We start from the raw sequence: 14,624 nt of genomic DNA on the forward strand, positions 1-14,624 counted from the left end.
GAGAATCAAATTTTCATCTTTTTTTTTTTTTTTTTTGCCTAGAAGAAAGTTAAAACATTTGGATTGTGAGACAGCACAACCAGCATTCTTAGGGCTTTATATGTGTTTAAATAAGATACAGATGCAATGTTCTAAGTCATTTAGTAGCACAAACTATTAAATATAAAATTGCTTAAAAGCAGTTACAACAGTTTGTGTTGACCCTGTACACAATTAATATTTATTCCTAAACAGTGAATCCTATTGGTCACAGGGCTGCAGTAAATTTCTGATTATGTCTTTGTTTAATGGAAGAACTACACAGCACTGGCTTTCAGGAATCTGAGAAGAAAGAAATTCCCAGAATTCCAGCCCATTCAGTCCCTGCAAGGCTGGTGAAAGGTCCGAATACCCCCTTGGAATCCCCCCAAGACTTCCCTTCAGAGTGTGGGGTCACACAAGGGTGAGCTCCTGTTACCGCACGAGGTTATTCAGATGTCACCAGCACTCACAGTGTTGAACTCCTGTTTAAGGAGGAGACAGAATAAGTCTCAAGCTCTACTGGCACATGGGAACAACGGGTAGACTCCTGGCCCTGTAAAAACAGCCCACAAAAGAACATAGGGCTATGCTAAGCAAGAAAATAGCTCTCTTCCATCCCATTCCACACTAATAAGGCTATTCTCATTTGGCGCCTGTTAGATAATGTAAATTTGTGCAATCTTAAATGGTCTTAAAAGGGACTTAAATGGACAATTTATCAAGCAGCGTTTTCTCTAATGAAGCCACATGTCCCAGAGCATGAGCACTACCTTGTGCCATATGCCTACCTACTGTATGGATACTGTGACAGTTAGGATGGCCATTTTAATGTTTCCTTAAGCAATACAGTGGTTCAGTAGGACAGAAAACAGGAAAGAATGCAATCCCTTTTTTAAAAGGATTTCTTATCACATTTCCCTGGAGCTTTGGGGAAAAAAGTCTAAACTTGCCATTTGTTTACAACAATAGCTAGTGGAGGGGTGCTGGTGTCGGAGAGCCAGCCCCATAACCATCCATCAGTGCTTAAAAGCAGAGTAGCTCTCGCCTTATCCCAGCAGAGTTGCAGCAGACAGCGCATGCAGGAGAAATGACCATTACCTGCTATCCCTCAGCTTTATGACAAGGGTGCTGACATACACACACACACACACACACACACACACACACACACACACACACACACACACACACACACACACACACACACACACACACACACACAAATAGAAGGCAAACAATGGTGTTTCTTTATGGTACTAATGACTGAGCTCTGTTACTCTAGTTACGCTAAAATACATGTTCTTTCTGAAATACATGTTCTTTCTGCAGTGCTAAGTACTACACAAAAACATGCACTTTTATTATATACTACGATACTAAAAACCTTCTAGAGAACTTGGGAAAAGGGTCAGAAAAGCTTAATAATACCATCCAGTTCATGTTATTTAATTTCATTTATTTGAGGCTATGTGTTTAGAGGTACAGCATATGCTGAAATTCACACCATATAAAATTAACCCACTTAAGAGAAAAGGAAAGAATAACCCTTAGCCCTAACATTTTAAAGCCTCTTAAATATCTGTTTATTGGATGTGAAACTACCAGCACAAAATCAGCCCTTTGTCTGTTAGATGTACATTTTGGAAGTTGTAATCAGAACCCAAGTTTGAGGGATTTAGACTCGGAAGATAGAGCATGCACTCTGTGCTCCAGTCTTGCCTTCTGTCTCATGCTCTATAAAAGAGGCCAAGGATTCCAAGGACCAAACCAGGGACCACTGAACATTCATTAGGTTCACTAGGTATCATCTTTACAGGAAGAAATGGTGGAGTTGCATAACATAGGAAAGCCCAGCACACTTGTAGGGTAAGAAATCTACAATTTTTTTTTTTACTTGCACAAAATGTACTGCCATTTTTTGCCTTTGTAAAAACAAACAGACATCGCCATTACCAACAACAAAAACAAATCAAAAGCATAAATAAAACTAAAATCAGCCCAAATATTAGTGTATGAACAAAAACTGTTCCACTTGATAAAATACTGGATTACAATCTCCAGTTCTTTCTCATGTATTACCATAGATAATCCCACTACCATTTCCTCCTGGAATCTATTATTATTTTAGCGGTATCTAGGAATATTATTCATGTGATAATGCATGGTAATTAATTAAATCAGTCTAAAAATTCATGTTTGATTCTAAAAGTAAACTGCAATGTGTTTTTAAAATGAATGGACCATGAATATTAATTTCACTCACAGTGTGAACAAGTCCCTAAATTGGGTTCATGTTATGGTGATTTCACTACATTGTTCGAGGAAGCATTACTGGGGATCTCTTCTGTCTGTCACCAGGCTCCACTACTCTTCTTTGGCTAGCATGTTTACCCCAGCGAAGCCTCGCAGAAGGTTTAACACAACTGAATCTTTGTATGGGTACATCTATAATAATAACAAACTACCTAATATAATTATTTATTTGCTCACATAAAATTACTAGATTTTTCTAAATTGTTTTTTATGCACACCATGTCTTTCATGTCATGTTTGATCATATATTTTCCACTCTGAATTTCTCAGGCACCCTATGTATTGCTTTGCAGTGGTGGTTTTACACAATTGCAGTAATACCAGTGCAAAATCTGCAAAGACACCAGTACAAAAACACTGGTTTCTCCTCTTCATCCATCCATCCAATGGCAGTTTGCTTTCTTTAGTGCTCTTTTTGTTTGCCACAACTTTACTTGGACCTCCGTGTTACTGTGTGAAGGCTCAGTTGTGTGGTGTGAGGGCTGAAATGTGACTGAGTAAAGACATGTGTGTGAACCACCACCAGTTCATCACACAACATGCAGTCTTCCTGACTCCACTCCTATTGTCTTGTAGAGCGACTCTGTGTGTGTGCATGTTGTATGCCAGAACAAACTCATCTATCATGAGCTCATTAAGTGGACCTCTCAAGTTTTTATTAGTCTCTCTCTACACACACACACACACACACACACACACACACACACACACACACACATACACACACACATGGATACCATCACATAGCAGTGGATCATTATCTCTCTCACAGATCATTGGGCTTTGTTCATTAAAGTCTAAAGTCTACACATGCTGCACATTGTCAGTAGGCAACCTTTCAGCCATGTCAGAGTAATGGAGAGCACACAAAAGATATGTGATGTACTACATTGTGTGCAGTGTAAAAGAACAGGCTTCGGTATCAATGGAACGTTCTCACTGGAACATGTAACTAACCAACAATACATGCTTCTTTTATTTCTCTTAATTGCCTTTTGTCAGTGTTTTTATTTCACATTTTAGTTATTGTGCCAAAATATAAGAATACATTGCTAAAATCGACTACATTTAATTAAAATTAATGTGTTTGAATAGTAGGGCAGATTAGAAGACAACTTTACATTGTTATTCTAGTATATGTGTAAAACTTCAGTATAATATGATATAGGTACATTTACCTCTGAATGGCATCCTTCAACATGCAAAGGGTGAAAGAGAAGTGCAGTGCTCGGTTTGCACAAACAGAGCAGCTGGCTCTGACCTCCAAGAAGGTCAGCATGCATTACTTCATGAGGAACTCCCCGCTACTTCAACCCTGCAGGAAGTGCATCATAAATCTTCCTCCAGCGCAGTGACAGAGTGGCTTGCGCAATGCCATCCATGACATACTGATCAACAGATGAACTAGCAGCGCATACACATGAATGCATGCATGCACACACGTGCGTGCCCATGAACACAGCATTCCTAGCAAAGCACACACATGCACTACTTGCCATGAGAGGAAAGAAATCATATGCAGAGCAGTCTGAAAGGTGCAAATGCTACCTCAGTCATGTAAATGAAAAGCTCATATATTTGAGCTGCTCAGTTATGAACTTGTTTAATGTCTTGTTTGCCTGAATTTCATTTTTTAAACTATATATAATCTGCATTTTTTTTTTTTTTTTTTTTTACAGCAGCTATTACAACAAAACAACTATGCAAAATTCGGAATTCAGGCCTCATCTTTCTAGGCACACAATGGAAGTGTCTAAGATGTAATAACAACAAAGAAGACATCTACTTAGAACAAGACTGATATATAATTCTACTGCTGGAAATTCAAGGTAACAAAATATGTTCTATTTAATTTGATATTCTGTTTGATTGTGAAAGAAAGCTATTTTGACAGAATGTGCAGTTCCTGTTCAACAGTTTAGCCAACGCCTTTCATTTAGAAAAGTGCACTTGTTTCAGAATGTTTTAAAGTAGCGGAAACATGACATTTTTGGGAATAAGTGTTATTTAATACACATGCTTAAGCAAACATGGCATACTACAGAGTCACCAGAAAAAAACCCTCTGACACAATGAAGATGAGAGAAACATACTGTAAGTACATTAGATTGCAATGGATAAAAAAAAAAAAAACCCACACACAATGAAATATAAATAACGCACTAAAAGACTCTTATTGATCAGCAAAAAAACCCAAACAAATACAGGAGAAAGCAAATGCCAGGAAACTCTTATATTTAGGGCCACTAAAATAGAAGCTTAGGCCACAACTGAAGCAGAATGCGCTTGGATGAACTTTTGAGAGGAAGCAGCAGGGCAAAATCAATTGTGCCTTAGGAATTCACGAGCCGCGGCCTCTCATCACCTCTTGGAGGAAGAACACACTCGCTTTGCCAAGATGCGGCCGGCTGCTCGGACGTGCACGGGGAGCGCTGTAAGTAAGAGTGATTAGCGAAGCTGGGACTTTTGGGTCAGGAACAGGGAGCAATGCGCTACGGGGCTAGAGTTTGAAATGGGGAAGAAAGGGCACTGAGGCTTAAGGGGAGGAACAGGCCTCAGGGGCATTACATCCTCACGCAAAACAGGCTAAAAACAAACAGATACAGAGTCTACTATACTATCCTAGCGATACAGAGGATACTACTGCTACAGAGTACATTACTGATATACACAATGTATTATTGATATACTAGGCCATACTGACACTCAAAGTGTACTACTGCAGGTACAATTTAAGCTGACTGCTTAAATAATTATTATACCCAATTCTTCTGTTCTATTTATATACCCATCAGACTCAGGAGTGAATGGTATCAGAGGAGGCGTCACATTACATTTTACACAGATGCTATTTTCAAAGAAGCACAGTATTAATACCATGATTTTCTGTGTCTGTCCTGAAGGTCTAGACACATTAAAGATATGCAGACCAGATTGGTCTTGTATATTATCTAGGAGACAAATTAATAATAAAATCAATAACTGTATATAATTTGCACTAGAAGCCTTTTAGCAACACCTTATAGGAAAAGAAAGAAAGGAAAGAATATTAGATATGTATTGCATGGTGCTATGATCCACTGAGACTGTCTAGGTTCCCTGCCTGGCGTCTTACAGGGTCAAACCGCATGCAGTTTGTAATGGTGGCAGGGAGGGGCCGAGATACAAGTGCATAATTGGAGCTTCTTTATTCTCCATAAGGAGCGTAAAGAAGCACACAGCAACGAGCTGCTGTGATGCAAAAACACACAGAAAAGCAAGAAGCGCTTACTATAAACCTCCGAGTCTCAAAGCGAGCGGACACAGCAGAGTGAGGTTGCACAGTGATTTCGCTGGCAGCAAACACTCTGGGCATCAGCAACACAGAATGAGAGGCATGCACAGCATTGGACTGGCGTTCCTGTGGGCTCAGATCAGAGGGAGAAACAAAGAGGAAAATGAGGCACAGGTGCTAGTGGTCAGTAATCAGGTGATTAGGAGCAGGGCAGGTGGTGTGTGACAGTGGGTGTGTCCCTTGGGCTGGGTGTCTGGTTCACTGTAAGGTGTACATTCCCTGGGGTGATAGGTCAGATTATGCCTACATCACCCCTTTCAATGTTCACATAGAAATCATATGATCAAAAGATAAGACATGGCCTTAAGTGACAACATATTTTTATTCACCATTACAGTAATGTCATTTGTTTCAGACATTATTAGGGCAAATTATGTGATATTTATGTTATACACCATTGTGCACAATTAAGAGCATTAAATGTTTATTTTAACCTGCTGCTGGTTGTATGCTTGTATTAGCGTGTTTAAAAATATTGAATGCTAAAGTTATTCCCAGGATTAATAATTAGAATGTTATGAAAGATGTCACTGCCCAGAAAAGATGTACAGTTGAAGCTGCCGCTCAGGAGCGACTGGCTCTTAGTTAAATGTCACAGCAATTGCTTTCATACACAACATCTGAGACAGACATAATGCTACTGAGGCTTGAACTTAGTAACACATCATTCACACTTGATTGGACAAGAGCCTGAGAGTCTCAGTAAAAGCAAACACTGCAGAGTTTTGCCATGAGCCCCCTGGCACGATGCCAAGCAGTGACCGGAGGAGGGAGTAGGCTGAACCAGAGCTTTTACTCAACAAATGCGTAATCACTTCAGAGAAACCTGATTTAAATTACTTCAAGATGAGCTAATGTAATCCAATCTCTAAGAAAACAGAAAAAGTTAGTATCATTAGAATGCCTATAGGAAAGCACTTAAATTTAACACATTTTGATTGTTAAAAGCATGTTGGAGTTCAGGGATCTTGGAGTTCAGGGACTTTTAAGACATTCTTTGAAACTAGATGGATGAAGATAGACTGAGTATGTGAGTTTCAGTACATGGCATGTGGTTTTAGTCAAATGTATGAACTTGTGTGAACACCCATTTCGTAACATTACGGTCCAATATTATGTTACTGCATATTAAATTTGAACTTAGAAAAAAGGTGTGACATGACAAATAATGACTAGGCATAATGCCATTGGCAGTTAATCCTAATAAACTAAAGAAGTCAGTAACACTTACTTTAAATGTACTGGAGGGATACTGAACAGTTAATCTACCAATAAAATTTATAGCCCATTAGCAATTAGTGATTCTGGCCAGGTTTTTATATTTTAAAGATTTTTTTAAACATCAGCTACATTTTAGGCCAAAACCAACCAACCAAACATAAAACTAAACAACAAACCCATCAATGACTTGCTCTTTGATGCCCTCTGGCGACAACGAAACGAGTTCTTGTCCGGAACTAAAGAGCCTATTCTGTAGGCTCATCGACTTTGTTATTGTGTCGGACCACCAGAACAGATTGTTGTACTTGTTTGAAACGTGTTAGCTAGCTAGGTGTGTTTCAGAAAAGCAAAAATAATATGCGAAGCCTCTAGACGGAAACATTCATTAAACCGTTATATATTTATTTAGCTATTTAATTAATATTGTGTGTTATATCGAAGGAAATATAGTTTTTGAAATATAGCAATTGAATGATAACGGCAAATTTACGTATTTATCTAGCTAAACGCTAGCTAGTTAAAATATTTATATTGTCATCACCAGACAGATTGCAAATTAGGAACGATATGATTGCTATTGACACTGGACTCTATATCGGAGAGGTCTCTGATCTTAAGGATGCTCAAGCGTTAACCGAGGCCGGAATCACTCATATACTTACTGTTGACTCCGAAGAACCAGCTGTAACTGGGTTTGAGATTAAATTTGTTCGCGCTCTGGACGATTCGTCTACAGACCTTCTCAGCAAACTAGATGACTGTATCCACTTTATTGAAGACGCCCTGAACGCATCAGAATGTAAACCGTCGTCTGTACTCGTCCATTGGTAAAGATAGGTTTGAATGTTTTTAGCCAATTATCTTTACTTTTTAGTTTTTGGTTTCATCTTCAGTGTTGTTGTTTTAAACTTCAGCCATGTAGGTCAGAGCAGAAGTGCTGCTGTTGTGACTGCTTATCTAATGAAAGTTCAGAAGCTCACCCTTCATGACGCGTATACCAAACTCCAGCGGTTAAAACCAGATGTCAAGTAAGTGCAGGAAAATTATTCATACATGCTGCAAACTAAATGTAACTGTTGCTTTAATATATATTTATATTTTTTAGAATGAATGAGGAGTTTCTTGACCAGCTGGCAATGTACGAATCCATGAATTGTGAGTTGGACAGAAATAGTCCACTATATAAGCAGTTTAGACTGAGAAAAGTCACTGAAAAATATCCAGGTATGTGTTATCTTCAAACTAAAATGTGCTCATGTAATGTGATGAGTCAGTGTAACTGTGTCCACGTTGAGCCTACTGTTGGGGTACAGTACGGTGTGCTCCTATTGGGAAACTTCTATTTTTGATCCCTAGGTAAACAGTATTACACATTATTTTATTAAACCAGAGAGCAAGGGATCTTGTGTTTTATTAATGCAGAACTTCAGAATGTCCCCAAAGAAGTCTTTGCCGCTGACCCAGCGCAAACACAGAATGCCGAGGTGGTCTACAGATGCAGAAAATGCAGGTGAGACCTATGGTGCACTTTTTATCATTGAGAGTCCCATGTGAAAATTCTGCCTGCTTGTTACATCTGGCAACCCTTTCTAGGCGCGTACTCTTCCGCCGCTCCAGCATCCTCAGTCACAGCATGGGCAGTGGGCCATCAGCTTTCTCCCATAAGAGACCCAGTGGCAGACTTCCTGCTACTGGTGATCAGACAGAGTGCACGTCTTATTTCATCGAGCCTGTTCAGTGGATGGAGAAGGGATTGCTTGGTGTCATGGATGGACAGGTATTTTTCATAAGCAATATAAAGTCAAAACCGTTACAATACTAAGTCGCCTGTTAAACTGTCAAATAGGCATGCGATTGCTGTAAATAATGAGTTAAAGCTTACAGTTTGGGTAAAGGATGTCACTGCCTTCCTGGCTTAAGTGTGTTTATACATATTTTGGTTTACATACACATAAAGCAGGCTGCATAGACATGAAAGCTGAATTTTGGATCTAAGTGCACTGCCAATGGTAAATCACCAGTGGAAATTATTTACCATCTGTGCTTATGCCTGACCTGGGACTGAGAAATTGGCTCGTACTCTTGCTTGAATGAGCATACTAAAATATCCTGATCAACACACGCAGTGCTTTGCAAACCTCTGATCCTAATAACCCTACAAATAAACAAATTAATAAAATAAAGCTTAGCCATGCACTTGAAGGAATAGCATGACCAAAGATGGTAATGTGCCTAGTGATGAATGGCAGTCAATATTGTCCATTCATTTGCATAAGATCTTTTTGCTGAACAATTGAGAATGAATGTTAAAATTTGTGACACAGCCACCTTGTGGTCATGGTTGCGTGTTCGAGAATATTTAGTGTGTGCAGAGATGTAAAGTTGATATTCTCTCTTGCAGCTCCTCTGCCCCAAGTGCAACTCCAAGCTGGGCTCCTTTAACTGGTACGGTGAGCAGTGTTCATGTGGCCGATGGGTGACGCCTGCTTTCCAGATGCACAAGAACAGAGTGGATGAAATCAAGCACATCAGCATAGTGGCACTCAAATGACAGAATGGACTATTTAATAACACAAATAAAGCAGTATATTCTTTGAATATCTGGTAGTTTTGCCTGTTTTGTGAAGGGGTGAAAATATTCAGTTCCCTCTAGGGTTCCAACAATCCAAAACTTAAAAATAGGCCCTCCCCAGAGACTTTAGAATGGGGAATAAATCTCAAAACACCATAGTTGCACACCATTTGCACATTTTTATATATGAAGTGTGAAGGATTGCAATACCTTTTCAATGGAAGTAATGTTAAATATTTTCGGTATCTTTACTTTCTTCATTTATCCAGTAGGTGGCATCATAATCCTGTTGTTCTCTCTAATGCACTTAAGGTCAAATGTACAGTACCGATACGCTAACTATAGTTACCATGTCTTCTGATAATAAAATCCTCAGTATTTAAAGTAAATACCAAGTAAATGAGGTAAGTTAAAAAAAAAAAGTGAAATTTGTCATAGTGACACAAATGGAGGGAGGATTGCTGCTTTATTTGATTTGAATGATTTCTGACAACACGATAAAAACTGCTAGGACACTGATAAATCTAGCCATTTTGAGCGGTGCGGTAAATCAACTCGGTCTCTAGGCTTGCTTCTGTGAGCTTATAAATCACTAAAGAAAAAAAAATTGTGATACACCATGTCATTCAGTAAAATGCAAGGGGCAGAACTATGATTGTCCAGTCTGGTTGATAACCTGAATGCATAGTCACAAGTGCTGTTTCTGGATCAGTTCGGCTTGTTAATGCTGTGATGGAGGCACAGGAAGAAAATAGACCTGACCATGGATCAGCAGCTCATCTCTTGAGTAGTGAATGGAGTTTCAGGAAAAGACCATTGCTATCCTTAAACATGGCCACTAAGCCACTGTAGACCCACTGATATCTGGGAGCATGTGGAAGCATATATAATTACAGGGTAGTGTTGTCTGGGCTTGGAAATGGAACTGTTCTTCAGGAGACTGATGGTTGACTTTAGGTTTATCCTATAATTCGTACTCACATTTGTTGTAATTTACCCCTTATTTTTATGCATTTTTTTGGTATATTTCCTGCATTTCTGTAAGTTGTCAGTGTGACGCAGATGGAACCAAACAGCAAAGACAACATAAGTTTTGTCCTATCATTGCTTGTTAAATTACTAATCACCAAATGCTTTTCTAAATACTACTGTCCTGACAGATACACTCTGGAGCAGACAGACAAAGCTTACAAAGCTCTGGAGCACTGCTGTATTACAATCTGCGATATAGTTCATATGGAAAGCGTTTGGGACTGTGGTGAATCTGGCCCTTTGCGAGTTCAGACTGAAGAACAGCTGCAGCAAGACTGTGATCTTCAGCGCATGGCCAGGTCTGCTCCAGGAGAAGAAATTTGCAGTTGTAGAAACTGAATGAGTTTTAATCCAGCAAAAATGCCATGGTGACATTAGAAGGATAGTTAATTCTAAAAAACCTCGCACATGCACATAATCACATGCATAACTGTCATCCCCGTGCAGGTGCCCTCATCCTGTAGTAGATTATGCTGTTTGAGCCATGAGGAAGAGGTGTTCAGTTATGGCACAGAGCTGTCAGATACTATCAAATTTATCATATCTCCACTATGATGACACTTCATCACCTGAAGCCCTCCCATATGGAAGTAGCAGAAAGCAGTGCTGCTTGCAGTGTGCATGTGCCAAACCAACTGCTGAAGTGAATGACTGATTAAGACAGAGAGTGGATGAGTATTTCTTAATGCTGATTGACTAGAATGGAGGGAGACAATGCTCTCTACATGCAGGCTAAAGATAGGTAATAATGTGGTGGTGCAGTGTAATGATTTTGTCTGAGACTTACACCTCTTTTAACTTATTTACCAAGACTGACAAATATTCCATATTGATATTTCAATTCACTCCTGGATCATCAGTGTCTGAACCACTTAGCATAATGCATTGCAATCAGCCAGTTTTCAGTCCTCAAAAGTAAAATGATTAACTGTCTGATGACTGCTATTCATATATCGAGCAATTGTGAAAACTGGTAGGATTGCAATGAGTCCCTGTGAGCGACACGGGTTTGTTTTTCTTAAATAGATGGCTTTTACTGGAGGTGATATGAAGGTCCCGTTCATCTTCTTTGTGACAGCCCTGACCTTCTCTGGACAGAAGCAGAGTCGGTGTTGTGGATGCATTTGCCAGATATCAGATTATTACATGCAGATGTGATGCTGGCAGCAGTGGAGCACTAGGCTGTGCTCCTTTGTTGTCCTGCTTTACATTTAGCATTGTGACATAAACAGCCAAATTCCTAAATGCAGATCAATCATAGTCCCCAGTTTAAAAGATTCATCAGTAAAAACTCCTCTCTTTATCTGTAATTTAGTTAAAGAATAGATTTGGTCTGCAACACTGGCCCCCAGACTAAACTTTAATCTGAAATATTTGACCCTAAATTACAGCCAGACATTTATGCCTGCATATCTTATTCAAAGTCATATATATCTCTTACATTGATATATTAGCTATTAACTTAAAATGTTATAGTTTTTACAATTGTGTTGTAGACTGTTCCTCTCTTTCTCTTTCTGAATTAGGAGAAGCTGATGAGGAAGGAGGGTAAGTTTTTCTTTTTTTTCTCTTTTTTTTAAAGAGGCCTCTCACTCAGTAAAAGTGTCCAAGGGTGATTCTCTTCAGATGAAAATGCATGTGGACATGTATGTATATTGCAGTCAGTTGATTCTCAGGGCTACGGGAGCAGAGGATGAACTGGAATTGGTGCTACTGGTCTCCCTGTACCGAGAGCCATCTGGTCAGAATGCTTCATTCTATGTGTGTGTGTGTGCATGCATGCATGGGTGCATCCACTATTTATGGAGTTACAGATGACCTCTCCAACTAATGACAGAAAGCTTTATAATCAGAAAGTGACATTGCAAAAATAAAATCCTGCCAATCCTGCCATACATTACTTTGTCAGATCACTTGTCTTTGTGTGTGTGTGTGTGTGTGTGTGTGTGTGTGTGTGTGTGTGTGTGTGTGTGTGTGTGCATGCGAATATGTCCAATTTTTGAGGCATTCACAATTTCAGAGAGAAGGAACAGTAGTGCAATAGCCTTTATTGGAATGAGGCTGTACTGATGATGAACACTTGAAACTCCTGGTGACTATGCACATGAGGATGGGACACTGGTGGAAAACACAAGATAAACAAAATCAACTGTTAACTTGATGTTGAAGCTCCTAAAACTATGCAAGTGTAATAAGAATGACAAGAAACACAAATCTTGTATTTCTTTTCTGCAATGTATAGTTTTAGGCCCAAATCATATGCTCTGTTAAGAAGCCTTTTCCACATAATATGGTTTCCACTTGTTCATCTGTTGTCAGAAGATTTACATAGATGTTAACAATATAAGGGAAATTTCACACAACCCCCCTATCCCAGCATTGAAATCTGAAAATGATTTGCTTTGATTTGTACTGGAAAAGGCCTAGTGGCTTGTCTCCAGTGGGGTATATGGGAGTTTGATGGGAGTTGTGGGTGCACTGAGAATTGCAGAAATATAACTTTGCATAAATGTTTATAGTAGATGTTTTCCCCACAGCTCTCCTGTGATGTGAGGCAGACAGCAGAAGGGTAAGCTTTTGTCTTCAGCAAGCGGTTTCACATCGAAAACACTCGTGATTATAAAGTGGACTTCTGTATAAATGATAAGGCATTCTGTATATGTCTCTTGACTGCAAACATACAATTTCAAAATACCTTACCTCTCCTGTCTATAAATTTTGGTATTGTCATAGTGCATTTGAACCATTTAAACACGACTAACATCTGAATAAATGTTTTATAAGCATGTCCAAGATATTTTACTTGAGTCATCTGTAGGCAATTTGTTCTGCTTTTATCTATAACTTGAAACCACACCAGTCCTATATCACAGATGACACTGTCTTAAGCCAAGCAAGAAATTCAATTCAAAATATCTGAACCCCTTTCCCTTCATTTCCAAACATTACTTTTTTAAAAAGATTGTCACGTGTTCCAGTAAAACCATCTCCTTTTCATCTCGAAGCATCCTGTTATAACCACACACTAAAAGACTTTGAAAAGGCTTTAAAAAGACTAAAGTGTGACAACCTCTCACATCTAAAGCCAAAGTGTCACTAGTCATTGACAATATTGCAAATAATATGGATAACTATTTGCTAGATTGTAAAGAGATTCCTTTGGAAATAATATTAAACATGGTTGATTTTATCAAGCGTCAAGACAAGTAAAAGACAGGCTTGAGGCGGATCTCTTGTCCACTTTACACTAAATGATTGAGATGACTGGAGCGCGGCACAACTCTAGCAAAACTCTCATGACTTTATTCCGACATTGGAAATTTGTCTGCGACAGTGAAATCACTTGAACAGTCGTTTGGTGTCAGGCCAGCATAATGCATACACAAGAGCAGTTGTTACTGTTTCTGCTTCTGCTCCATTGTTCAATGGTTTCTCTTCTTGTAAATTTCTAACAGCAGCATGATAGGAAATATCAAAAAAGGTGGATGTTTCACCTTTTGTGGCTTAAAAGCGAGAAGGATGTCCAGTAATGTTTTAACAGGAAAATTCAGCAGAGAACAGAATTCTAATCTCAGGGATCCATTTTAAACACTGAGTGTAATCTCTTCCCTTTGTAGAACAGTCTTTGAAGACTTTGTTCAAACCATCTTTCCAAGTCTTTGGGTAATTAATACAAATTCCTCTGGCTTCAAAGCTCACTGTTGGCTTTGATATCCCAGAATCTTTTCATATCTGATTACTGGGCTTTGAAATGCAAATGTGAGAACAGTGGTAATGAAGTTGGAATCATGCTCCAGTTCTTTTTGCCTGCTTCTTGATTTATGGTTAGTGACCTTGGAATTGTGCTAATATTGTGAGAATTATCTTAGGTTAGAGTGTTTCTGTTACCTCTCCCAAATGTTTAGATTGAATGGGCTGCCAGAAACTTGATGAAATTGTCATCTGTTACATTCTTCTATTGTAGGTCAGTGGCCCACACTAGTCAGCCTTCTCCAGGCGTCTTATCTAAGAACAATGTCCTTCAGATCTTAATGAATATAATTTTGTGGTTTGGAACAGGATCTTTTCTCAGATCAGCCCTCTCATGGTGGTATTCCTGGTAAATATGGGGTTATGAGACCAAAGCCAACA

General features: G+C 39.0%; 1 protein-coding gene across 1 annotated transcript; it reads left to right on the forward strand.

Moving 5' to 3' along the window:
* Window positions 1-7,156: 7,156 nt before the first annotated feature.
* On the forward strand, window positions 7,157-9,487 carry dusp12 (dual specificity phosphatase 12). Its single transcript, XM_027027700.3, has 6 exons — window positions 7,157-7,716; window positions 7,804-7,917; window positions 7,995-8,113; window positions 8,312-8,399; window positions 8,483-8,666; window positions 9,291-9,487. Exons 1-6 carry the CDS (start codon window positions 7,457-7,459, stop codon window positions 9,438-9,440), a joined length of 915 nt encoding a protein of 304 aa, XP_026883501.2. The 5' UTR covers window positions 7,157-7,456; the 3' UTR covers window positions 9,441-9,487.
* Window positions 9,488-14,624: the final 5,137 nt, after the last annotated feature.

This window comes from Electrophorus electricus, chromosome 17 (genome assembly GCF_041902795.1).
Source record: "Electrophorus electricus isolate QZ-2024a chromosome 17, ASM4190279v1, whole genome shotgun sequence".
NCBI lineage: Eukaryota > Metazoa > Chordata > Actinopteri > Gymnotiformes > Gymnotidae > Electrophorus > Electrophorus electricus.

Bases quoted from the DNA above. Each gene is read 5' to 3' on its own strand.
- dusp12 (XM_027027700.3), top strand. From the start codon at position 7,457: ATGATTGCTATTGACACTGGACTCTATATCGGAGAGGTCTCTGATCTT. The intron at 8,114-8,311 runs GTATGTGTTATC...TTATTAATGCAG, and splicing joins AGTCACTGAAAAATATCCAG to AACTTCAGAATGTCCCCAAA. The intron at 8,667-9,290 runs GTATTTTTCATA...TCTCTCTTGCAG, and splicing joins TTGGTGTCATGGATGGACAG to CTCCTCTGCCCCAAGTGCAA.